Source organism: Sinohyriopsis cumingii, chromosome 15, assembly GCF_028554795.1.
Source record: "Sinohyriopsis cumingii isolate HCF-2022 chromosome 15, ASM2855479v2, whole genome shotgun sequence".
Lineage (NCBI taxonomy): Eukaryota > Metazoa > Mollusca > Bivalvia > Unionida > Unionidae > Sinohyriopsis > Sinohyriopsis cumingii.
The window spans coordinates 53,054,144-53,080,263 of record NC_142975.1 but is presented as its reverse complement, the minus strand read 5'-3'; the positions used below and the strand labels follow the sequence as shown (position 1 = coordinate 53,080,263).

At 36.0% G+C, this 26,120-nt stretch overlaps 1 protein-coding gene across 2 annotated transcripts in view; it reads left to right on the top strand.

The window, feature by feature from the left end:
• LOC149781803 (uncharacterized) overlaps positions 1–25,719 on the top strand; it is a 40,896-nt gene extending 15,177 nt beyond the window's left edge. For both annotated transcript variants that reach the window (XM_089935967.1, XM_089935968.1), the window contains exons 4-8: positions 3,178–3,304; positions 4,739–4,866; positions 12,346–12,474; positions 13,395–13,498; positions 18,376–25,719. In XM_089935967.1, the coding sequence (XP_089792093.1) occupies positions 3,178–3,304; positions 4,739–4,866; positions 12,346–12,474; positions 13,395–13,498; positions 18,376–18,564 (677 nt within the window). In that variant the 3' untranslated portion in view covers positions 18,565–25,719. The remainder of the gene's footprint in view (positions 1–3,177; positions 3,305–4,738; positions 4,867–12,345; positions 12,475–13,394; positions 13,499–18,375) is intronic.
• Positions 25,720–26,120: the final 401 nt, after the last annotated feature.

The window sequence follows — 26,120 nt, the reverse complement described above, 5'->3', positions numbered from 1 at the left end:
TTTGGGTGTAACACCATTTCTTAGTGCAATATAGGCTATATATGGCAGTCAGTATAACTGGTGGAGGAAGAACCTTGAAAAACCCTAGTATAAAACCACCACCTTCTCACATACCCACATTGGCCAAGCCTGGGACTTGAACCCACATGTATATAGGCTAGATGGCCGTGATCAGTAGTGGAGCAAAGACAGACAGAAGATAGATACACTTATATGTAGTTAGATACACTTATATGTAGTTAGAGGAATTATGCCATGGACAGTTGTCACCAAGTCACCTTGCAATCTGCAAGATTCATAAAACCTGTCCTTGACAAGCCAGTTTGGTACATTTAATTAGACAAGAAGGTCAGCCTTGTGGATTCATTGGTCAACATAATGATTAGTGTGGATCCTGGTCAACCACTGTGGCCATATTGTGGTCAGGAAATTGCAAATACTTAATATTATGATTTAAATATATATGATGACAAGTCAAAATATAAATGTTTATTTTCCAGTTTGTTAAAATTTGCTTAAAATAATAAGCATTCACATGATCATGCCTACTCAGGAAAATTTGAGCCATACAGTCTAAAGAAAGAAAGTGATGGACTTTGATGGTGTATTGTGTGATATAATTGATCAATAAATGAATCTGCTGGTATTTATGTATTAGAAGCATTTTGTACAAATTAAAAAAAGATGCTGATATAGTACTATAATTGTAAAATCACAGTGTAGAACTAAATTGAACAGGACCTCTTTTTTTCACCTTCAATTGTTTGGACTTGTCTGTGGGCAAGTTCTTTGCAGAGTGGAGCCTTCCTGAACCTAATTTGAGCGTCTTCAAACCTGAGGTTAAACAAAAAAGTTTTTTCAGTGCCAATAGTTGCTAATAAAGGTAGAACTGAGGATATTGGTATACTAATCGTTATTAATGGGATGCCTGTGTTTACTACTAGCAAAATTCTGCCTCTCATTTTCTTCCAAACCCCAACTCCCAGTTGTTGCTGTAACCCAGTGGTCCTCAAACCACATGTTGCAACCCAAATAAGTGTTGTGAGAATATTGTGGAGGTTTGCCAGGATGTTTTTTTTTTTTTGTCCACCATGAGTGCTGAATTTATTACTGTCAGACATTTAGCTCCAAATGTCAACCACTGAGACACACTCTTTGTATCAGGTGGAATTAAAACAAAATTCAGCACTGCTATTAAACTTTTTAGACTGTCCTCGATGACAGTTTTTGTTTCACTGTGGTCACAATCCAAACAGAAGACATTTGTTTTAAAATATATTACAGAATAACTAGTCTTCCATTAAAATCCTTTTCCGTACACATTCTTGCTTATATCAGTGCAAATGGATGCCTTTATGTGGTCATGAATGTTAATGTAATTGTTGCACCATTTTTTGGGTGATAGAGGGTTCACACCTTGCTACAGCAGGGATTTACAAATCTATTGTGTGACTCCCGGGACAAACTCAGATTTGGTTAAGGCAAGCTAAGATATGCAAGGTACTAGCCTGTGAGCAAGTCCACAGTATTGAGCAGGGCTTTTGTTAAATTGATATTTGTGGAGTCCCGAGGACTCCCACATTTAAATTGTACAGGGTCCTTCAAAGATGTTGAAGGGTACTATTTTATAGTTTCTACAGTAAGTTGTGTGTCAATGTGTGTGTGTGTGTGTGAGAGAGAGAGAGAGAGAGAGAGAAAGAGAAAGAGAGAGGTCTCACTAGAATTTTGGTGAAAATTTGAGTTGCAGTCCCTTCTCAGAAGCATGTTGAGCATACATGAAGTGGATAAATGTCCATCATAATGCCATAAATAAAGAGACACAAATCCTTGTCACTTTTACTCATTTGTAATTCTTTAAATATTCATGTATTAAAATTTATATCCCATCAGTCGAGTTGGGAACACTCTGCACAAGACTGTTATTTAGACGATAAATCATTGCGCCCTCCAAAACAAAAATATCGGGCGAGCTGTCTTAATTACAGAACTGGATGATTGTGAATTTAATTTTAAATTTTGCAATGAGCATTCATGTACTCAATCCTGAGTGCTGTATTACATTACTTATATTCTTTTAAAGTTTGTAACACAGTGTTGATTTGTCCTTTTTTCTGATCTGACATGTATTGAATGTATTGAAGTTTGCAAAGATCCATTTGCTCGAACATTTTCCGTTATATAATATCCACAAATCACACCATAAAGTATCTTGCTTATAATCTGGCACAATTTTCTATAAAATCATAGATTGGTCCAATACCTAATTTTATTATGAATATAATGAATCTGTGAGGCTAAGTTCAAATTGATGAAACCCATCTGTTTTCTTGGAATTAAAATGGGTCATATATAGTTGCTATAAATAGACAACAAGGAAAATTCTTACGCAACAGTGATATTTTTAAAGCAGATTCTCAAATTTATATGAGTGGAATAAAAGAGATGATACTAAAAATGATATACACAAATTTTTACTGATTTTTATTTATTTTATTTTTTAATATACCAAAACTGCGTGATCCATATACTGTAGAACATCAAACGTAATTTGTTTAAAAAAGGTGCCATGACAAAAACATAATGGCTTGAATGTATGCGTTTAACCCCCAAAATACTTATCCAGATTTGCAAACGGCATTTTGTAGGGTTTATCTTCTAATATAATTTGAATCCTAAGCATGTTGTCCTTCCGAGATTACAAGCTACAACAACTCAATTTCCTTAAAATACACCATATTTATCTTATTGTTTTAATCATGTTGGGATATTATATTTGGGGCAAACTCAAATGTTCCAAGGGCAAGTTCAGTTTGTTTCAGTCAGTTTGTTCCAGGCAAACCGACTTTTATAAAAAATTTAAATCCCTGTACAGTACTAATGTGATAGTTTGGAGAAATATCTGCTTATAATAATATGCACCATTTTTGCAAGATATATGCTTCAAATCTTAAACTAGTGTCAGCATTTGGAGAATGTTTCCAGATGTGCATGACAGGTTTATAAACATGTACATGGCATAGACAATTTTTGTTTTGGGATTATTACTAGAGATGGGAAAAATTAACTGAGATGAATCCAAGAAAATGCAAATGTTACAAACAGGACATGAATATCTGCTTTTTTTTCTTATAGAGAGAGTTGCAAACATGACATTAATATCTGCCTTTTTCCATATAGAGAGGTTTGCAGAAGTGTTCAACCGACAACAGAGAGAAAGGTTTGAAAAAGAACAAGAAAGATTACGACTACTGAATGCTGATCCGTCTGATCCAGAAGTCTTAGCTAGTCTAAAAGAACAGGAAAGGTAACTCATCCAAATAAAAGAAATAATTCTGAGATGAATCCCCATTCAGAAGTAGACATAAAGTCAAATTGTCAACATTGAGCATAATTTCAAGTATTTTTATTCCCAGACAGTTTGAACACAAGTTGGGGATCATGAAATCCAGCCTGTCGGGACATGAATCAGTGTTGGTGTTTGTAATGTCACACTATTCCTTGTACACTGTTCAAGATGGAGACTTTGGAGTATGATTAAGCATGGTCTGCAGATGTGCATAATTGTTGCAGAATTTGTATCCCTCCTGTGGAAGCAGAACTTGTGGGTATATAGGAAAGACTTGCACATATATGTATAATGGGGGTTAGGTATAACTGAAGAAATCTTGGGGATGATGCTACTTTGGAGAAGACCTCAAGTTTCTTATTTAATCATTTTATTTTTAGGTAGGAAAATGTTGATAGTTTCATATATGTTCCCAGTATATCATATGTAGATAAAGTTTAAACTTTATATATTTTATGGAGTTTTAAAGCAAATTTTACCAGGTAATACAATGCCCTCCTGATGGTTTAAATGTTTTCATGTGAAGGCAGATTTGTGTTCCAGCCTCCCATCTCCGGATTGCTGCCCCAATTTCGCATATCAGCCCCTTCCTTTTGTATGGCCCAGGGTGTAGGTAACTGGAGAGCATAGAGGAAAACGTGGACCTGGGATGTTTGACTGTTTATCCATGCACATTCTTGTTCAGGTACCAAATCTGGGTCCACGGAGAGAACATTCTACCGGTGTGCTGTAGTAGGCCTGCCAGTATATCATGCGATACATTTTACAACTAGTTTGAAATATTCCTAGAAACATCTTGAATCACCATTATTGTTCTTGGCATAGTTGTCAGCATGCTAGTAGCTACATTAATCTAAAATTATTCATGTATAGTCCAGAAAATTGTTTGATGTTTTTATTTTTTGAAGTACCATTCAAAAATTGACCTACATCTGGTTAGGGTCAGGGCAGGGTAGGGGTTTGGATAAGGCATCAATTGAGTGGTAGAGATTATTCATTTGACAGGATTCTTATTTTTTAATTGTATTTGAATCGTGTGTATAAAATTTATATTGTAAAACAATATGTTCACAAAGTGTGAACTCAAATATTTTCATTAGGTTTTTATATTTGTGTATTAGCATGCAGCAATTCATAGCATGATATCTAGGTATAATCACATAGGCTTAAATGATTCTTGTCTTGTCTTTTTCGGATGTATGTGTATACCATGGTATAAAAACATAGGTTTAAATGATTCTTGTTTATTTTTGGACATATATTTCCATCAGCTCAATGCTTATGAGTTTTTTTTTTTTAAGCCCATGACTCCAAAGAAGGCAAGACAGAGAATTTGGAAGAACTTGTCTTTAAGATAGTTAAGCTAAAGTTTGTGTCTACTCCACTTCTTAGATTGCAGAAAGTTGAAGAAAACATGGAGGTTGCAGTTGAGTTTGTTCCGGAAAGCTTGTGTCCAGTTTCGATGATTTATATAGACTGCATGGTCAACAGTCATCCAGTTAAAGCCTTTGTAGACACAGGTATGCTAGTATGGATGAAAAAAGATGTGGTTTTGGGATCTCCAGTTTCTCATTTGAATATGTTACCTTATCTCCTTAACATTAGGGATATAAGCCTGCTACCTCTAAAACCCAGCCCTAAAAAAATTCGTCTTTTTAATCTTCATCATATAGACAAATGGCAATTACTCTTGCCATGGCCACCACCTTGTGTGTCAAGTTTTTAAGCTTCTCTTCAGTACAACAACATCATATGAGACACATCCAGTCAATCTAAGCTAAATTTGTATTAAATTCATACCATCAGTACAAAATTTTGGATTTATTTGGATTATTATTTATTCCTAAACAGGTGGTACATTTTTTTAAAAATGTTTGCAAATATTTTGTGAAAATATTTCACTTTCTCAGACCTGGTAAATTTGAGATGCATATTATTGATGCATGCTTTTTTGTTCACAGTTTGACACACACTGCCTTTTGCTCACTCACCCAGTTAGTAATGGGTGTTGTTTAGCGACTTATTACCATGCTGCACCATTACTTCATACATTTTTGTTGTATTTTGTTTTATCTTGTTGTTTCAGTGAAACTGTCACTGAAATGTAATAAATGTAATAAGCTCAAAGCCAAGTAAGACATGTATGAGTTATGCCTTGTATGTACAAAATTTACTTCCTAAGTAACATGCAGTGTGTGCAGCATATGGTCTGAGAGTATATGGACCATGGTTTTGCAAAAGTCAGCCATGACAAAGAAAGAGCATGATGATAACACAGATTTTAAATTCCTACAAGTAATTATGAATTGGGGGAGTGTACTTCTATTTTTAGGCAGCCTAGATGGCATAAGTCCCCTTGCATGTCTGAGGATGGCCTTCAGGTCTGTAAGTCCAGGTGCATGTCTGAGGATGGCCTTCAGGCCTGTAAGTCCAGCTACATGTCTGAGGATGGCCTTCAGGCCTGTAAGTCCAGGTGCATGTGGTTTTAAATTGATCCAGTAGATCCATCTTACATTACTGTGTTGCCATCCAGTTGAATCCATGATCATAGGTGAGTCAGCTATCGAGTCAGTCCAGCCTATTCAAGCAAAGGACTTTCTATCTTGCCATGGCTACAGCTTCATCTTTCTACAGTTATGGAGATCTTAATGATAGATCAGTCCATCTTACCATGCTTCGGCTTGATACAGTTACAGTTATCTTATACAGTTGTGGGATTGTTAGTGATCAATCTGTCTTGGTGGGTGTAAGGCTACACAAGCATATTATGATGGGGATTGTTAGTGATCCATCTGTCTTGGTGGGTGTAAGGCTACACAAGCATATTATGATGGGGGTTTTAGTGAGAGATATGGCTGTCTAGCCATGCCCACAGTATTGCCTGTACTGGCAAAAACTAGACCACCTTCCACATGGCCATTAACTGCTGACCATGCTCCTTCCACACCAACAGCCCTTACTGGTACGATAAAATCATAAGGCAGAGCCGGCTTGTCCTGTATTCATTGCTTATCTGCAGGGTTTGGGTTCTGAATTATATATTGGTGATGTGTCATCATTGCCATGGCGATGTGTTTATCCCAAAATGGAAGTAGACCATAAAGAGGAACATAGTGAGTGTGAAGATATTCCAACCTGACCCTGGATAGAATGGAGAAGAGAATGGAGTTTAGTTTTAAGTCTGCTGTCGAGGAGATGTTGGAGGCTTTGGAATGCCCTTCACTCCCTACCCCAGTACATGATTATAAAATCAAAGCGTTGGTCAGCGATGAAGGAACCTCCATCGTTCTAGCTGCTTCCCTGATCAGCAAAATTCAAGGAGATTAACGATAAGTTGCAAACAAAAAAACTAAATAAGCACATTCCAGTTCATCATAACATGTGCCTCATGTCTGAATTGTTGATTATTTTCATGATGGCTGTTGACATGCCCTCATGCAGATCCAGAATAGTGCCACAATATACTGTATCCATGAATGCAGTAGGATCATTGATTGGTCTCTTGGGTGATATTTATTTGCCATCTCCAACCTCCCATGTAGATCAGAAATAGTGCCAGAACATTATTTATTGAGAGCTTGGAATCGCATATGATCATTAAGACTCAAAAGGTTTTGTTGATGAGTCGAAATTTCATTTATATATTTTAATCCCATTGGGGATAAGCCTAGAACTCCATCATTGATGTGTGAGGGCTTGTATTCCATCCATGCATGCTAATATTAAGAAAACAAGCTGGATGTGAAGATCCACAATTTCAACAGTATTGTACGAATGGACAGTCCATACCAATACAGTTAGGACGAATGGTCTGTACTGACCATACTGCACCAGCTGGCCAGACAGTTGTTGTTGTTGTTTTAGGTTTAACGCCATTTTTCAGCACACAATAGGCTATACATGGCGGCCAGTATTAATGGTAGAGGAAGAACCCGGGAAAACCCCCGGAAAGAACCACCGACCCATGAGAAGCTACTGGCAAGCTTTCTCACATACCCACATTGACTAAATCCAAGACTCGAACCCATGCAGACAGAGGTGAGATGGCAGTGATCCGTAACGGGCCAGACAGCAAAGCATGTATTGTCTTAGGTACACCATTCCAACTGCCATCCAACTGGTCCAGCCATATGAGCTTTGAACAAGTAAAAGTTGTCAGGAATCTTATCTCTGACCAGTGAGACTGCCATCTAGACATGCTGCATTATCAGCTAGCTGGCCATATGTACCATCCTTACCGACCAGTATGGTCCAGCCATACAAATGGTCATGACTCTGTTATTCACACCTGGCATGTTGGCCAACCAATCAACCAGACCAATTATGTCTGAAATTGATAGCCAACTGGCATGTTGGCCAACCAGTCAAGCATACCAACACTGTCTGAAATTGATAGCAAACTGGCATGTTGGCCAACCAGTCAACCAGACCAGCTATGTCTGAAATTGATAGCAAACTGGCATGTTGGCCAACCAATCAACCAGACCAACTATGTCTGCAATTGATAGCAAACTGGCATGTTGGCCAACCAGTCAACCAGACCAACTATGTCTGCAAACTGGCAATATTTACGAGGCCATACAACTGGGCCAAACTGGCTGTGTTACATAATGCAATCATTACTGACAGCATATCCAATGGGCAAAATGACTTCTGACACTTTCAAGCAGAAGAGGTATTGGTCATGATAAAGATAAATCATGCCTACTTTCCAATTTCGATTTTAGTGGACCAAAATAACTCACCCTGTTTCCACAATGATATCTGTTCTAGGTCTTTACATGGCTCAATTCAGATAAGATTTGAGCTATTAGCCTGGACCTCGCTGAAGCAATTATATTACAAAACCTGTTTCCTGATAGCTTTAGCTTTTGAATGCAGGGTGAGTGAGTTATAGCCCTTCATTCAACCAAAACTATCATTATTTCAGATTGGATGGTTCTGCGATCCTCCTGATACAACCAGGCTCTATCCAAAAACAGGTTACTGGCATGTCAAAGAGTTGTCATAAACTTCCTCTCATCTGTAGACAAGTTGAGAGCAGTGCCATGCAAGATCCTGTCTTGACCCTCAAGTACTACTTGAAGCACACAGAGACAAGTCATGGCAGCTGCAAACAACTTTTTCTCCCTATAAAGATGGATATGCAGGATATTGTCTTCCAAGACCAGTCTGGTTTAAGTGGGTTTTACACTTGGTGTACTTTTGTGTCTCAAGCTTTTCTTGGTCTGTTCGTTGGGGAGATACCACTCCCAGACATAGTGGCATGCCACTGAATATGTTCTATGTGGATATGGGCACAAAGTAAGTGGAGATATCCTCAGTGAATTTTAATACTCTGACCCCACACTGTTTTAATGTGACTCTGGTGGAAATTTATGTTTTGCTGATCTCCAGGTGCCCATCATTGCTGTATGCTAGCCGAGTCTATGAAATCAAGGCTTTAGTAGTTTTGGAAGATGAGAATAACCATATCTCTTTCCATCTGCTGTCACAGTTGACAGTGATGAAGGAGATAAGAAACTGCTTATCTGATAAGATCCAGGATCCAAGCAACTCCATGTCTTTCTTCTCCAAAAGCCAGCTTCCAATATCATTTTGCTAGTATTCTGTTTAGTGCCTAGCTTCCTACCTTGGACAAACCCATCAAGTTGACCCCTTTGTTTTATACAAGGATAGAAATATTTTTCATCTCATCTCCAACCTGGTGTAAAATATGGTCACAACTTCCTCCATTCTAGATTTGGGATCACTAGTGATTTTTTGACTTTACCATTGACCATGTATGTGAATCAGTGCTCCAGATTGCCAAGGTTATACCATTGACCATGTATGTGAATCCATGCTCCAGATTGCCAAGGTTATACCATTGACCATGTATGGAAATCCATGCTCCAGATTGCCAAGGTTATACCATTGACCATGTATGTGAATCCATGCCTCAGATTGCCAAGGTTATACCACTGACCATGTATGTGAATCCATGCTCCAGATTGCCAAGGTTATTCCATTGACCATGTATGTGAATCCATGCTCCAGATTGCCAAGGTTATTCCATTGACCATGTATGTGAATCCATGCTCCAGATTGCCAAGGTTATTCCATTGACCATGTATGTGAATCCATGCTCCAGATTGCCAAGGTTATTCCGTTGATCATGTATGTGAATCCATGCTCCAGATTCCCAAGGTTATACCATTGACCGTGTATGTGAATCCATGCTCCAGATTCCCAAGGTTATACCATTGACCGTGTATGTGAATCCATGCTCCAGATTCCTAAGGCTATTCCATTGACCATGTATGTGAATCCATGCTCCAGATTGCCAAGGTTATTCCACTGACCATGTATGTGAATCCATGCTTCAGATTGCCAAGGTTATACCATTGACCATGTATGTGAATCCATTCTCCAGATTGCCAAGGTTATTCCTTTGACCATGTATGTGAATCCATGCTCCAGATTGCCAAGGATATCAACAGCACGATGCAAAATATAGTAACTAAAGCGCCGACAGCAAATTTAGACCTAGTCAGTGTGACAAGATGCCTGTGTATGTTCATAAGCACTGAATTCACATCATTCCATGGCTCTCTGTTATATGCCCTTCGATATACAGTTACTGTTTGGTGGAAATGAGAAAGTGTGGAAGCAGGCAACACAAGAACTGCCTCTCTGGCTTGCCAGTGAGACAGATTCAGTCTTAACCAAATGGAAAAAACTATTGGCTGCAAACAAAAGAGAAGCTAAACATTAACCTGAAGCAACAGTTTTGACCTCAAATTTCAGGTGGCAACAGGCTCCACAGTTCTGGAAACAAATTGGTATAGGGAATAGAAAGCAAGGTTCCTCCATCCCCAAGACAGTTGTCACAGATTTGCCATTGCAACAACCGTAAACAACCTACCCATTGCCACAGGACACTTTCATTTTTGGCAGTCTTTAATTGATCTATTTCAACAAGATGATCGTGCTCTCTGATTGGGAAAAGGCAGGTTTTTTGCAGAAGGAGATCTGATTGTTGTTCAAAAAGCAGGCGGTGGATAGAGTTCATAAACCAAACTGTCTCAGCTTTTATGCCAAGATTATATCCTGTACCCAAAGCCAACAGAAGACTTGGGCAAATCATACGCCTCGGCTGGCTCAAAGATGATCTTACTGGCCAAATATCAAAATGGAGATTGCGCATTGATTCAGAAAAAATTTGTGGTCACTGTGGGCCTAATTTGTGCTTATTTCCACAAACTTATGTTTCTTTAGTTTGAGTTATCAAGAACAGTATACCAGTTTTGTGCACTCCTATTTAAATTCAACATCAATTCATTAGCATTCATGATGATCATGTGGCATACGTTGATCTCCAAAAGCACATTACAAGTTCATCTTTGGTGAAGGGCAGAAGCATTCTTCTTTCCCAGTGGAGTCAAATGGGGTTTGTTTTGAACTGGTCAATTTTCAATCTATCCCAGCATTTGATCCACCTGGTCATGGAATTGTTTACCAATCTCATTCTCATTAACCTAAACTGCCCATCTTGGACTCCCCAGTCCTGGGCCCAGAAGCATAGTTCATATAAACACTTTCAGTCATTTGAATCGAATCCTACCCTGCTACTATTCTATTTACCAGTCTTGATCTCATTAACTTCAAAAGTCCACCTTGGTCTCCCCAGTCCTGGGCCCAAAAGCCCAGGGCATGGGCACACTTTCAGTTAGTCATGATGGGTTTTGAGTCTACTCCTCCCACCCCACTATTGTTCTGGTACAGAGGATACAGAAATAAAAGGTCAGAAATGCAAATTGATTTGGATAACTGTCAGGTGGGACAGGTCTTGGGTGAACCATCAGCTATTGCAAAAGTTACTGCTATGATCTCTGACACATTCAGGCATCATGGTGGAATGGAAATTGGTTGCTATAGAGGTCTTTCAGTCAAAATCTCTCACCCTATTTCCTGAATGAAACTTGTTTTGGGTTCTTGCATGGCTCACATCAAGCCTGAAGCTAAAACCTTGCAGAAGCTGTTATCATACAAAATGTATTTTTTTTAAAAAATATCTGTTGCTTCAGCATGCAGGGTGAATGAGTTGCGTGCACTTTAAGTTTGGATTGGATTGTTCTATGATCCTAATGATGCGGTTTAGATTCATAACTAAAAACAGGTTGCCATCAATGTGGTTATCTGTTCCCTCTCCTTGATTGAAACCTTTGGGAAGGAGGTGATGCAAGATCCAGTCAAAACTGGTAAGCATCTGGTTGATGGATATACAGCCACATAGCAGTCGCAAGGAATGCTAATGAGTAAGATTTTGTTTCATTGAATGGGAGAGATGAAATTTGTCTTACTACATTTGCTTTATTTGGGAGGTAGTGGAGTTTATCTTTAGTTTTAGTATGATTGTGTAAGTATTCTCAGAGAAACATAATTTACTAGAAGAATGTATTTTCCAATTGATAGTTTTTGTTTCCTTTCGTTTTATAAACTTTTATGCAGAATTTAATACAGAGACACTTTTAGATTTTGATTGTAAAGATAATAAATAATATTTTTACGTATATAACATCATGGAGAAGAAAAATTACACCTACTGAGGTTTTCTATTAGATTTAGTATTTGCACATCAGGATAATTAAAGGGCTGTAATATATGAGGATATGTGTCAGTTACAGTAAGAAGTTTCAATTTAAAACCAGTTGGTTGCCAGGAGAAAATGCCCACAATTCACTAAAAGGAAAAACAGAATTGTTAATGCTGGTACTTGTAGATGCTGAATCTTATTATTGTTTAATTTTAATGTAAAAAATAATTTGAAATATGTCCTATAGAATCAGTGTCACAAATTTCCAGACTAACTATCTGTGGATATCCATATTTGTGTTCTAAGTGGAAGAAACTTTTCAAAATCTCTTTTGAGAAATGGATTTTATTTTGCCAATTATGAACCATTGTTAAGAACCTGTAAAGATTTCCTGAGACCTGATACTATCACTTGATTGTAGGAGCTCAGATGACAATCATGAATCGGCCTTGTGCTGTACGGTGTGAAATAATTGATCTTGTGGACCTCAGATGGGCAGGAATTGCTGTTGGTGTCGGTACACAGAGAATTTTAGGACGTATTCATACAGGTAAGCTCACCATAACCTTGGTATTGTAAATTCATTTATTTTAATGGGTATCAAGTTTCTTTGTACAAAAAAAAAATGACTATATTTTCTCTTGATTTTGTGAACAAGATTGTTTTTCAAGAAGGGATCATCGGTTGCTGGGTCTTGGTTTGTAGCAGTCACTAAGTGCACTAAATTGTCTATGTCACAAAAATAGGTATCCCATGAATTTACAGTATTTGGTTGGATGTGTCACAAATAGAAAGTCGTGAAATGTATTATATTTTTTAGTACAAAAATTAGTGTATGTATTGCACATAGAGTTAATCAGAAATAGAAGGTCTTCACACATACTATGCTTTGAGTACAGAAATTAGTGCATGTATTGCACAGAGAGAAAGCTAATCAGAAATTAGTATATGTTTTGCACACAGAGAGAGTTAATTACAAGTAGAAAGTCCTCAAGCCTATCTGTATTTTAAAGTACACAAATTATACAATTTTATTTATGTTCTTTGCTTGATGTAAATATTTTGAAGTTTTGAATTTATTCAATCTTATATTCAGCTTTGACCTTTGTAAAGTAGAGAAAGCATCCTGTTGAAACAGGTGGATGCTCAGTGCAGGTTAATTTCTTCTGAATTGTTGATTATAGGGAACTTGAGAACATGATCATTAAAGACCATTGATTGCTTAAAAGAGTTCTGTTCTTCAGGTATCTTTTTGGCTACAATATATATCCATTTTTCCATCTGTCTTGCTCTTTCTCTTTTTCTCACAAACCTAGCATGACACAGAAATAACTGCTGAATTGGTTCCTTAATATTCCTGTCCATTTCTTTTTTTGCTAGCACACACATTTCTTAACTTCTTTAACTTATGTAATTTCATATATAGATATTCTCTCGTTAAATGGTTTTCTGTATTCATAATTTTTGCAGTTGACATCGAGATAAATTCAGTTGTCTTCCCATCATCATTCTCAATTTTAGAGGACCAGCCAGTGGAAATGATACTAGGATTAGACTTTATTAAAAGGAATATGGTAATGTTCTTTCATTTTTTTATACTTGTAGAAGTGGGAAGAAGCACATGGATGCCAGTCCATTTGTGTATGAAAGTATCTGTCCATCTTGTCCAGGCGTAACTCTTATTTCAGTAAACCTATTTAAACTAAAAATTTGCAGTGTTAGTGCATCTTGAGATGAAGGTGTATTGGATGCCTCAGTACTGTCTTTTTTATCTACTTTGCTTGGTTTATTTAACATTGCTTTGGAAAAATTTTTCCCCCAAAGTTGCATTGTTGATTCATTTTGGTATGGACAGGCATCATTCACTAAAAATGGGTTACTGTAACTAACTTTCCAGGTTTTTTTCATTAGTACTTAAAACATTATTACATGTGACACAAAATCAGGGGCAACCTTTGAGCTCCTACTTTTAACATCTTTAGTATCTATTATTGAAGGGTATGAACTTCATACACCATTGTGATCCTAACTAAAACTTGGGAAATGATTAGGATGTGATTTCAGACAAGCATGTTAGCATAAAAAAGTTTTTACCCCGTCCCTAATTATTGGGCTAGGATTCAGTAGATTGGGAATATACTCAGATTTAATAACAGACCAAGAAATGTTAGAACAAAAAAATGTTTTTCTCAGTGGAGTTCAGTTTTAGGCAGGTTTGGACAGCAAGTGCCTGATAAAAATTACTATAAGTAAATTTTTGTACACAAATAACTGGTACCTGCACTTCTCAAGTTCCCAACTATATACATGTACCAAACTTTGTGGATGGTTTACACTTGGTGTTTGGAAAAAGCCTTTTGATTTCATAGGGTCAAGGTCACTGACTGCAAGAAGAAAAATGATTTCCACACAGTAACATTAGTTCAGACATCACATACTAGGACCAAACTTGGTGAATGGCGTGCACTTGGTGTAAGTAGGAAACCTACCTATTTCATAGCCAGAGATCATGGTCACTGACTGAAATAAGAAAAATATTTTGCATAGTAATATTAGTTCTTAATCCCAAACCTTGACAAAACTTAGTGGATGGCTGGCACTTGGGCTAAGATAAGAGCCTCTTAGTTTCAGCTCAAAGATCAAGGTCACAGTGACTGATGAAAAGGTTTTTGCTCAAAAATTACAATTGTAGACCATTGTAGACCAAGTATCTGGACCAAAGATTTGTGGATGAGATGCACATTGAGTAAGAAATAAGCCAGTTGGGGGATCAGTAGGTCAAAGGTCAGTTCTAGACTACATATATTGACCAAAATTTGTTGAGGGCTTTAGCTTTGGAAAAGCCCTATTGATACTGGGGTCAGATGATCAAAGATTAAAGTTATTATGGCTCAGAGAAAAACACAATAACTTTTATTCTAGAGTAATGTCCTTGAACAAACTTTATGGATAATAAAGAAATCTATAATATTGTGGGGTTTAAATGATAAGTCTAAAAAGAATAGGTCATGGTCACTGTGTTTGAAAGAAGACACGTTATTACTGCACAGAAACATTAGTTCTACATCACAGACCTTCACCATACTTTGTGGACAGCTTGCACTTGGGATAAAGAAGTAACATATCAATCTGAGGGTAAAATGTTCCAAGGTCTAGCTCACTGAATAAAAGAAAAATGGTTCTGCAGAAAAATTTCAGTTATCGACTGTGTAACTTTATCAAGTTCGCAGATAACTTACAAGTTGGTTAAGAAAGAATTAATTTTGAGGTCAAAGGTCACTGATTAAAAGAAGAAAAATTTGGTTTTGAATAGTAAGAAACTAAAGTGGTGCAGTGTTTAGCCTACCAGACTTACAACTGAAAAAAATGTTAGTTCAGATGCTACTATCAATTCAACATTGGTTGGCTGCCATGGCTTGTCTTTTTTAGCAGGGCTCTTTACCCCATTTGACTCGCCAGTAAAAGACCTAGTTATGCTTTTGATTGATTGATTACTTGGATTTACGTCGCCTGCGCCCAAAAGGGCATGTGCTGTTGTGCAGTAAAAGAAGAAAACAAAACATAAACGAAGACAATGTACCTTTTATAAACACATATCTGGTAAGAGGGTCTGAGGTGTTGTATGCAGTGTCAGTGTGAGTGAGGTATAAAGAAGATACATTGATTCTTCCACCTATTTACAGTTAAATCTGTCCAAGGTGACACCCTGTAAAGAACACCTAATTACAATTAAATCTGCCCAAGATGACACCTTCATGTAAAGAACACCTAATTACAGTTAAATCTGCCCAAGATGACACCTTCATGTAAAGAACACCTAATTACAGTTAAATCTTCCCAAGATGACACCTTCATATAAAGGACACCTACTTACAGTTAAATCTGTCCAAGCTGATACCTTCATGTAAAGGACACCTAATTACAGTTAAATCTGTCCAAGGTGACACCTTCATGTAAAAGAACACCTAATTACAGTTAAATCTGTCCAAGGTGACACCTTCATGTAAAGGACACCTAATTACAGTTAAATCTGTCCAAGGTGACACCTTCATGTAAAGAAAACCTAATTACAGTTAAATCTGTCCAAGATGACACCTTCATGTAAAGAACACCTAATTACAGTTAAATCTGCCCCAGATGACACCTTCATGTAAAGGACACCTAATTACAGTTAAATCTGTCCAAGATGACACCATCATGTAAAGGACACCTACTTACAGTTAAATCTGTCCAAGCTGGCAACCATGTAAAGAACACCTAATTACAATTAAATCTGAATGGATGGTCATGTTCACACAGGGCTTTCACCTAAATACTTGTAGGATTGTCTAGTTTGTCATAAATGAAAATGGTGCACATCTTATTTCCAATATGGCCACCAAAGCCTCTACTTTTAAAATAATAATAATAAAAATGAGGACTTTGTATAGCACCTAATCTTTAGAAGCTCTAAGTGCTTTTCCTAGGTTTCATACTGACTGTGTGAATTTAATGTTGGTGTTGCTGATGTTTATTGATATGAGGTAAAGGATGTGAATGAGAAAATCTTTTTGTTGTAATCAGAATGGCATCAGTTTTATCATCATTCATCTGCAGCTTGTTACATGTCATCCATGATTTCAAATTGGAAATGCACCTCTCTACACCTTGGATGGTAGCATCAACTTCAGCAGTTGGATGGCTAGATTTGTATATTTGGGTGTCATCAGCGTACAATTAATGAGACACTGGATGATGATCTATGACACTTGAGAGCAGCTGAGTGTATAGAATGAAGAGAACAGGTCCAAGGACAGACCCCTATGGAACACCACAACATAAATCAACTGGGCTGGAGTGTATTCCATTTACAGACACAATTTGTGTCCTGTTGACCAAGTAGGACTTGGACCACAATAAGGCTGTATTGTGAATGCCAAATACATGCTGGTGACAGTGAAGTAATATATCATGGTCTTTTGTGTCAAATGCTGCAGACAAATCAAGGAGGGTGAGGACTGTAATCTTTCTGCTGTCCAAAGCAGAGAGAATGTCATTAACTACTTTCAGAAGAGTAGTTTAAGTACTTTGGCAAGGGTGATATGCAGACTGTACATTGCTATAAAAAACTGTTTGAATTCAGATGAGATACGAGTTGGGATAGAACAAGCTTTTCTAAGCTTTTTGACATGAATGGGAGATTAGAAACTGGGTGGTAGTTCTTTAAATCATTATGGTTGAGTGTTGGTTTCTTCAGCAGAGGCTTTACAATGGCAGTTTTGAAAAATGATGGGAATTCCCCGGATGAAATAGGTATTAATAACATCAGTTAATGAAGGCAATATTGGATCTAATCACTCACGCAGCAGTGATGTTGGAATCTGAGGTTTCTCTTCGTAGTAAATAAAGGTGGAGGGTTAGGGACTGATATGTCAAGATGGCATACAATGCAGGGGTGATCTGATGCAAATTCGTGGAACACCAGGGAGGACTGTAGAATATTATCATCAGGTCTATGAAGAATCCAGTCTAAAATGTGACCATGTTTATGGGTGGGTTGTTTAACTGACTGTTTGAGGTTGAAAACATGAATGGAATCTAGGAGTTTTGATGTCTATGGGTTTCCAGGACACTCTAAGTGAAAGTTGAAATCTCCAACAATAACCAGGTTGCCACCTATCGAATTTCCATACACCAGGAGGAAAATCTTGTTATTGTTCAGAAATATGAATTGATTTAACACTCAGCAGTTAAAAAGAAGAAAAGGTCTTATCTTGAATTCCTAAAAATTCTTTTCAGTCAGTAGAGAATCAGTCCTAAGAAATTTTGATTAAATGTTGTTTGTAAAGTTTGCTTGCCAAAAACTCAGGTGGGTTAAATTAAGAATGATATTTGCAAATATTTTGTATGTAATCTGGCATATTTCTGATCAGCCATGTTTGTTCTGTATCTGAAAAGACATAAAGAATTTTAAAATTGTTGTGATTAAGCTAAAATGAAAAAGGGCTTACATGTGATTTACATTACAATACATAAAATTGATACATGTATAAATAAATGATATCATTCAGCGACCAATAGCTACTTTTAACTGTCACTGACCATGTGTGTTACCATCATTCTGCCATTTTCCCTGAATACAGTTTTTGCCCACACTTAAATTCAGTCTGTTGTTACAACATATTAAGATTCTTTGGAATAGTTATAAGATAAAGATCATAAAATTGCAAAATATAGTTGGCTGCAGCAACATAAACCAGGTAAACGGTATCATGCTAACTTGGGTTTCTTGTTTTATTTTACTGTAATGAATTATCCTTTGCATAATTTTTAAATGCACTTTGTAGTTAAGAAACAAATGAATAAATGTGCTTTATGTTTAACTGCAGTTTCTCTTAATACAAGTAAACAGATTTACTCAACTGAAAATAGTTATTTAAAAAATAAAAATAAAAATACTTTTGTATTTCAGTGCACTATTGATTTGTCAAGAAATGTACTACAGATAAAAAAAGCAAATGGGGAAGTAGTAGAAACGCCTTTTCTTTCCGAGTCTGAGCTTCCTGGCAGTGCTAGATTGACTCTTCCCAACAGGTTAGTATTACCCCAGGCGCATGCAGAATCCAAGGATCAGATGCCAGCAGAAGCTTTCAAGAAATGAATACAAGAAGTCATGTCAAGAAAGGACACTTTTAAACCTCTTGATTTGCAGCAGAGATCTGGTTAATGTGACAGACTCTTTTCTAGAAGAAGTAGGGATCAGCAAACTGTTATATATCTGTGGTCATGGTACTTTACTCAGTGAGGGATTGAGCTCAGTTGCTTCCCTTTAATCCAGTAGATAGTTGAACAGGAGAACCTGGTGCAATAATGAATTCATTTCATTGCAGAGTAGATGATAAAATAATAATTTAATGGTGCCTTTTACATGGATAATATATGTACAGTTTCTTTCTTTCAAAATTTGTGTGTAATTTTATTTATTTTCGACCTTTTTTTGTTTTTTTCGATACTGAGTCTGAAAGTGAGAAACTTGTTTAATCATTGTATAATATTTATTATAATTATTGAAATGTTGATGAAATAAAGTCAACTTTTATAATAATAATAATAATAATAATAATACAGTGTTCCTCCTCTTGAATGACCCCTTGACCAGTGGCCACCACTTTTAGCAGCCAGAATTGTATGGCACTAACAAATTTGGATTCAAAGTACATCTCTAGGGCAGTCACCTTTCTAGCATGTCCAGTGACTGGTATACTAGTGCAAAATCTGTCGGATTTACCCCTTGCAAGCAGCCACATAATGAAGTTTACAGAGAGAAAGATTTATAAATTCAGCACATTGACATTTGTTCCAACTTGCTGAAAAAGTAAGTTACTTTAATCCATGCAAGGAGGTAGGTACTCCAATTATGCTAACTGCTATGTATTCCTTAGATGTTAGATTTTGTCACTGATGCAAATTTGACAATTAATTGATCCAAAAGCAAATTTTGTCTTGCTTTAGTTACATTTCTAGGACTTATCGTGAGACATGGACACATTAAACCTGTAGGTGCAAAGGTCAAGGCTATCTCTGAATTCCCTCTGCCTATCACTGAAAGGCAACTGATGCAATTTTTGGGTATGGCTGGATACTATCAGAAATTTTCTTCCAATTTATCCATGACTGTTGAACCCCCTGACAAATTTGTTGAGCAAGAAAACCAAGTTTTTTTTGTCTGAAAAGTGTCAGGAAGTTTTTGATAAGTTAAAGGCCATACTAAAGAGTGCACCAGTTCTTACAGCTCCAATTTTCTGTCAATCATTTACAATGTCTGTTGATGCAAGTGGTTTTGGCATTGGTGCAGTATTGATTCAAGAAGATAAAAATGGTGTAGATCGTCAAGTATGTTATTTTTCGAAGAAATAAGCACCAAAAAAAGTATTCCACAATCGAGAAGGAATGTTTGGCTTTGATGTTGGCATTGCAACAGTTTGAAGTGTATATTAGTTCAGCTACTGTGATTATTGTGTTTAATGATCGCAACCCCTTACTTTCATTGGCAAATTTGAAAACTAAAAATCAGATTATTAAAGTGGAGTTTGATATTGCAGGAATACAAATTAGGCATGTTATGGGAAAGGACAGTTTAATAGTAGATATTGTATTGTTTCATGTATACTTTGTTTCATTGATAAGATTTCACCTTATGTAAAAGAAATTATCACATGTATATTTCATTAATAGAAACAAGAAAGCTTTATTGCATAAATCTTTCTTTTTCTTTTTGAGCAGAAGTGTTATATATATATTTAATTTGCATTGTTTGTTAGTTGGTTTTTTGTTTACTTTTTTATTTAATTGTAGTGTAACATTCTATGTTAGACTTAATCTTTTCCAAAATCAAGTTCATTTTCTACTTGACCTGAATTATTTATTTATTTTATTTATTGTTAACAACTGATACATAGCTAAGATGTTCTCTATGTATATGGGTTTAATGTCAGATCATTATTAATAGAAGTACATGTTTATTGGGTCTGGGTCTAGGTTATTGGAATTCCCATACAATTTAACTGGTGTACCTGACTTAGCCAAGTTTATGTATTATAATTTTTGTAACAAACTTTCTAATTTTAACTAACATTTTATTTTGTAAACATTTACGATATTTCTAAAATGTTATTTTCCATTAGGTAATAGTTTTATTTTAGAAAATGTTAATTGTGACCTCATGTCCAGCAGAGGACTATATAATCTTTTCACTGGAAAGATTGTTCATTCAAGCTTTAATAGCCAAGCAGAATTAAGTTATTATTGTGTACATTATTTGGTTAGGAATTATTCAAATTATTTCTTGTGTGGAAACACAAAGTGCCCTGATAACTTTCATGGAAATAGAGACTTGAATTTATACTGAAATTTCAACAAAAAAATGTTGGCACATCACAAGACAAAGCGATGTCAACACTTCCAGTGTTGGATTTATTTTATAATACCACTCAAGCATGTTCAGAACCTTAATCATTAGGACTTGTGTTAAAAAATTCTAGGATTATTTGGAATTGAATTTGCAATACCATAAATTCTTATTACATTTTTCACTTTGTATTCCAGGGAAATAAATTTTGCCTGAATATTACAAAACTTGTTGGTACTATTATATTGCTTATTTTAAGACCTTAAAGTCTTAATAATAGTAGTCCATACATCTAAATTAAATCATATACAGTGGAGCCTCGTTAATCCGGACTCCGTTTATCCAGAAACCTCGCTTTCTGGACATAATTCAATGGGAACAGAATTCCTAAACGTTAATTTGCTCCGTTAATCAAGAAATCTGTGTTCCGGATCCGGAAATCAAAATCGGGGATCAAAGTGTAAAATTACTTTAAAACTTTTATCAATAATCCGGAAATAATATGTCCAAAAATAAGAAAAATAGAAAAATCTTATATGAAAATACAGTCAGTCGGATAATACAGATTCACCTACGCAAATTTGGAGGTGTGCCAATGTATCAGTCTCTGAGTGTTAAAATTCTAGTGGTATGTTAAAGTAATCCATTAATCACATGATCATGTGTGTGGAAAAACTAGGTAGCGTGACCATGTTGTAACCAGCGAGTGTATAAACAATGTCTGTTTTAGCTAGTCGCCGACGGGGGTGTTAATAGTTAAATAATCACACTGGGATCAAATTGTCCACGCTTTTTGACATAACATATGGTAAATAAATTAAGTGTGTTATTAAGCCTCTTTGTTGTTTACCAATTGTATGTAACAATCATAGTTTATTGATGGCTGTACAAATACAGTTAATTGACTTAAGCTGTGGACAGTATAGGGCTTCATATCAGAATAAAATGTGGACGTCAATTATCAGCTCATTAGCAACAATAACAGCTGTAAAATACGACTAATACAAATGACTGCATTTCATTAGTTTACCGTAACGTGACATATCAGTTTGTACTCATTGTACATTTTACATATATTATGGCAACACCATCAAGTAAGCGTAGACGAGTAGAGATACCGGCCAGCATAAAAAAGATTTGCCAGCACAAAGATCACCCAAAAGGTACCATTCAAGATATACACCAGCATATTATGGCTTATTCATCCTTAGTCATTGGCATGTCGACAGTTGTGGACATAATAAAAAAAACACGGGCGAATGATTTTCCATACCTGCTGACTCAGCAGACCTAACTCGCGCTCGCCACGCCAAATATCAACAAGTCGATGATGCCCGTCTTCTTGTGGTTCTCAGACATGTGGACCCACCACGCCACCGTCACCGATGAAATGCTCATTGCCAAGGCAAAGATACTCGGAGACCAACTCGGCATCACTGACTTTGCCTATTCTCGTGGTTGGCTACAAAATTCCAAGAATCGGCGGGGCATCAAAGGCAAATTGTATGAGGGAGAAGCAGAGAGTGTCGACATGAACAAAGTGTTCATTGTCTAAACTTATATTTACTGTACATGTATGTACAATTGCATGTTATAATAATATGAAATAAACACACGTCAGTAGAAGTATCCATTAATTTATTTCAACCATTATTGAATATACAGTACAATTACAGCTAGCATATACATGTACGTGTATACGGTGTGATGACATCGTAAAATAAAAATGTGCATGATTCAATTATCCAGAAAGCTCGTTAATCCGGACATATTCACTGGGAACGAATGTGTCTGGATTAACGAGGCTCCACTGTATATAAAATAAAAGTATTTTAAACATTAAAGATGATAGATATCTTATATACAGACACGTCTACAGCAATGGACTGTGTCCATCATTGTTAAATATAAATTAAGACATTTAAAGAGTAATTTGTTCCATCTATCTACAGTCCAAGAATTTTACAAAAATGCCATAATTCATCAGAGATTTCAAGATACAGTTATTACTATTAGATATTATTGTCATCATTAAGAAAATATACTTTCTCAAACTGAATAAATTATAATTTACAAACATGTTAGAGGCACTGTTCCATCTTGGATTAATAATAGAAAATGAGGACTATTATTATAACCAATAATTAATTTTCTTTAAGAAATAACACATTTTGTGTTGAATGTAACCCTATGTTACCCTGACCCAATTTACAATTTAGCTTGCCTATGTATATATTATATTAACAAAGGGAAAAGAACAACTGCCTAAGATATATATATATATATATATATATATATATATATATATATATATATATATATATATATATATATATATATATATATATATATTAGGCAATATACGTGAATGACTGCATTGTAAAATTAGCAATAAACACACTGACCTTTTCTTAATTCTTTATAAATAAGAGCTCTTTGGAGGGTTGAGAAGTTGAGTCTGGCAACAGGTTTTCAAAAACCTACATGTCATGCAGACATCATTGTATGCTTCAGACTGTCATAAACCTTTGTAAAGTACATGTCACTAACAGCCATTGCTTAAGTCTTGTAAATTATGATTTACCATTCCTTCTTAAGTCAAGGATGTACACAGTCAGTTCATTGGTTCATATTATTTCTCAGTCTTTGGCAAAACTGCACAACTCCATAAATGTCACAGTTAGAAACTTTAAAACTTTCCTAAAGAGCCTCATTGTAACAGTCAGATACATTGTTTGTCGTTGTAACAGTCAGGTACATTGTTTATCAATGTAGCAGTCAGGTACATTGTTTGTCATTGTAGCAGTCAGGTACATTGTTTGTCATTGTAACAGTCACAGGTACATTGTCATTGTAGCAGTCAGGTACCAGTGTATCCCCCCAGGGGTGTAAAACTGAGGGTTAAAAAAAAATCTTTGGTGTCAGAACTGGGGGTCAAATAAAAAATGTGGGGGTCAAAAATGTAGACAAATTTTCATCTGACTCCTAGTTTTTCAGCTTGAAATAGGATATTGCAACTTGCACAACATACTCTCACTCTCTCTCTCTCTCTCTCTCTCTCTCTCTCTCTCTCTCTCTCTCTCTCTCTCTCTCTAAACATACAAATAAACCAACATGCACAATTAACAAACAAATGCATTGTCCATTCAAAGATTAATTTTATTGGTTCGTTTTTCTTAAGTTGTACTTTTAACAGTCATCCTTATAATCTTTTTGAAGCAATATTATAGACCAACACATTACATACAAGCCAATACAAAAAGCCTAATAAATCTTTTTAACCAAATGGCAGTCAATTTACTGCTTGTAATAAAGTGTATACTATCATCGGTTTCATTGTACATCGTCCTAGAACAAATTTATCCAATAATCAAGGAGGCTAATGATTCATCTTGTTTCTAATAAGTTACACTTGAATTTTAAGATCTTTCTTTTATTGCAGCAAAGTTAAAAACCAACAAAATCTGCAGTGCCCCCCCCCCCCCGACTGTAATCCAGATAAGCACATTTGTCTCGGCAAGTTTACTGATTTCTTTGTTGTGAAAGAATGTCTTGGGTTATAATGTGTTCTCCAGATATTTTGTGGCGAACAAGGGCAGATTTTTATAAATTCTTAAACTCTGTCACGAAAGGATTATTCACTTTTGCAGTCTTCGCAATCACGCGATCAGAAGTCACACTGGTAATTCTAATGGATGTGCCGTATTCAGTCAAGGGAATTATTTTCTCCATTGTTCATTAATTTAGATCCACAGTTACTCTTTTGTGTTGTGCTTCTTTCACTTTCTTTGCTAATGACTCATAGTGCACAACGTTTTAATCTGGAGATCACTTTCTAGTGCAAGAAGCATTGATGTTAAAAATCGAGATGACATCTTGCTGAGCTCGATGGAAATTGCATGAGAGCTCGCGAGATTAGGGGAAGCTACTCCATCATAATTGCCTATGCTAGTCTGGTTCCTTGTTTCGTATGTTCCCTGCATTGCACTCCGCTATACGAATAGAGGAGCGCAACACAGGGAATAAAAAAGCGGAGAACCAGTCAATGCATATGCTCAAAGTATAGATGATGCCACCCCTTGTCCAATGCATTGGATATTAAATAAATCCTGATCGCATTATGCAAATTCTTTGCATAAAAAAAAAACGCACGGCAACAAAATGTGTGCATCAATTTTCTCCAGCGTGCGTCCCTGACGCACAAATGTGCATAAAGGGAAACACTGGGGACATTGTCATTGTAGCAGTCAGTTACTTTGTCATTGTAGCAGTCAGGTACATTATTTGTCATTGTAGCTGTCAGGTACATTGTTTGTCATTGGAGGAAAAAATAATGCTTGGGTTGAATGATGTCTTTGCTTTGTCTTTAGTAGGTGATTATTTTTTTCCAGATTTGATTTTCATTGTAAAATGTTCATGTTGTTTGTTGCTTTTTTGATGTTACTGTTATTAAAACCCACATTCCAAACCATCATCTGTTCACTGTAGTGCAGCCATTTATACCCTTTGTTTTAACAAGTTAATCTCTTTATGTCATTGGTGTGCTTAAGCTTTTTGGTTTTGTCTTAATAAATTTATTTTGTTTCTGGATTGGTTCTTTTATTTATTTGATTCATTGGTACATGTATATTCCATATTTACCAAATGCCTATCCAGAACCAATAAATTATACACAGGATGAGTATGTATTATCATAGTTAATTGTGTGATTGTAACTACTTTTGAAGTAATTTAACATGTATGGACATGTAACTTTATTATATGGACAGAATAAATGAATATTAATGAAAAATATTAATGTGAATGTTTTATGATTGATCGAAATCATTACTTCAATATGAAATTATTTTGAGATGAAATGAATGTAATATTTTATTGAGAACTAAGAATAAAATGCATACACATTAATTGTGGGTGTTTTTTTCCATCTTAAACCCTGTAGAATTTTCACCTTTAAAACTGATCATTTTGCACCAACCTGTTATGAGGGGCTACCTGTATTTTTGTTTGCAGGGGTGATCTGTCAAGGCAGGTTTTACTGTATATTCATTTACTTTCTCTGTCAAATACTTTCCCTGCTCACATTATTGTTAGGAAATAAGCTCAGCTACCTCTCAAATACAGCTAACCCCTAAAGATAAAATTTTATTAAATATACATGGCTTGAAATTACTGCTAATCCATTTTTTGTGGCTAGTAACTTTACAGACAGATCACTAAATCCCAAATTACTGATCTGTTGCAGCAGTGAAAATTACTGCTGGTCGCTATTATAACAAGTGGTCAGGAGTTGGAATATTTTTTAATAG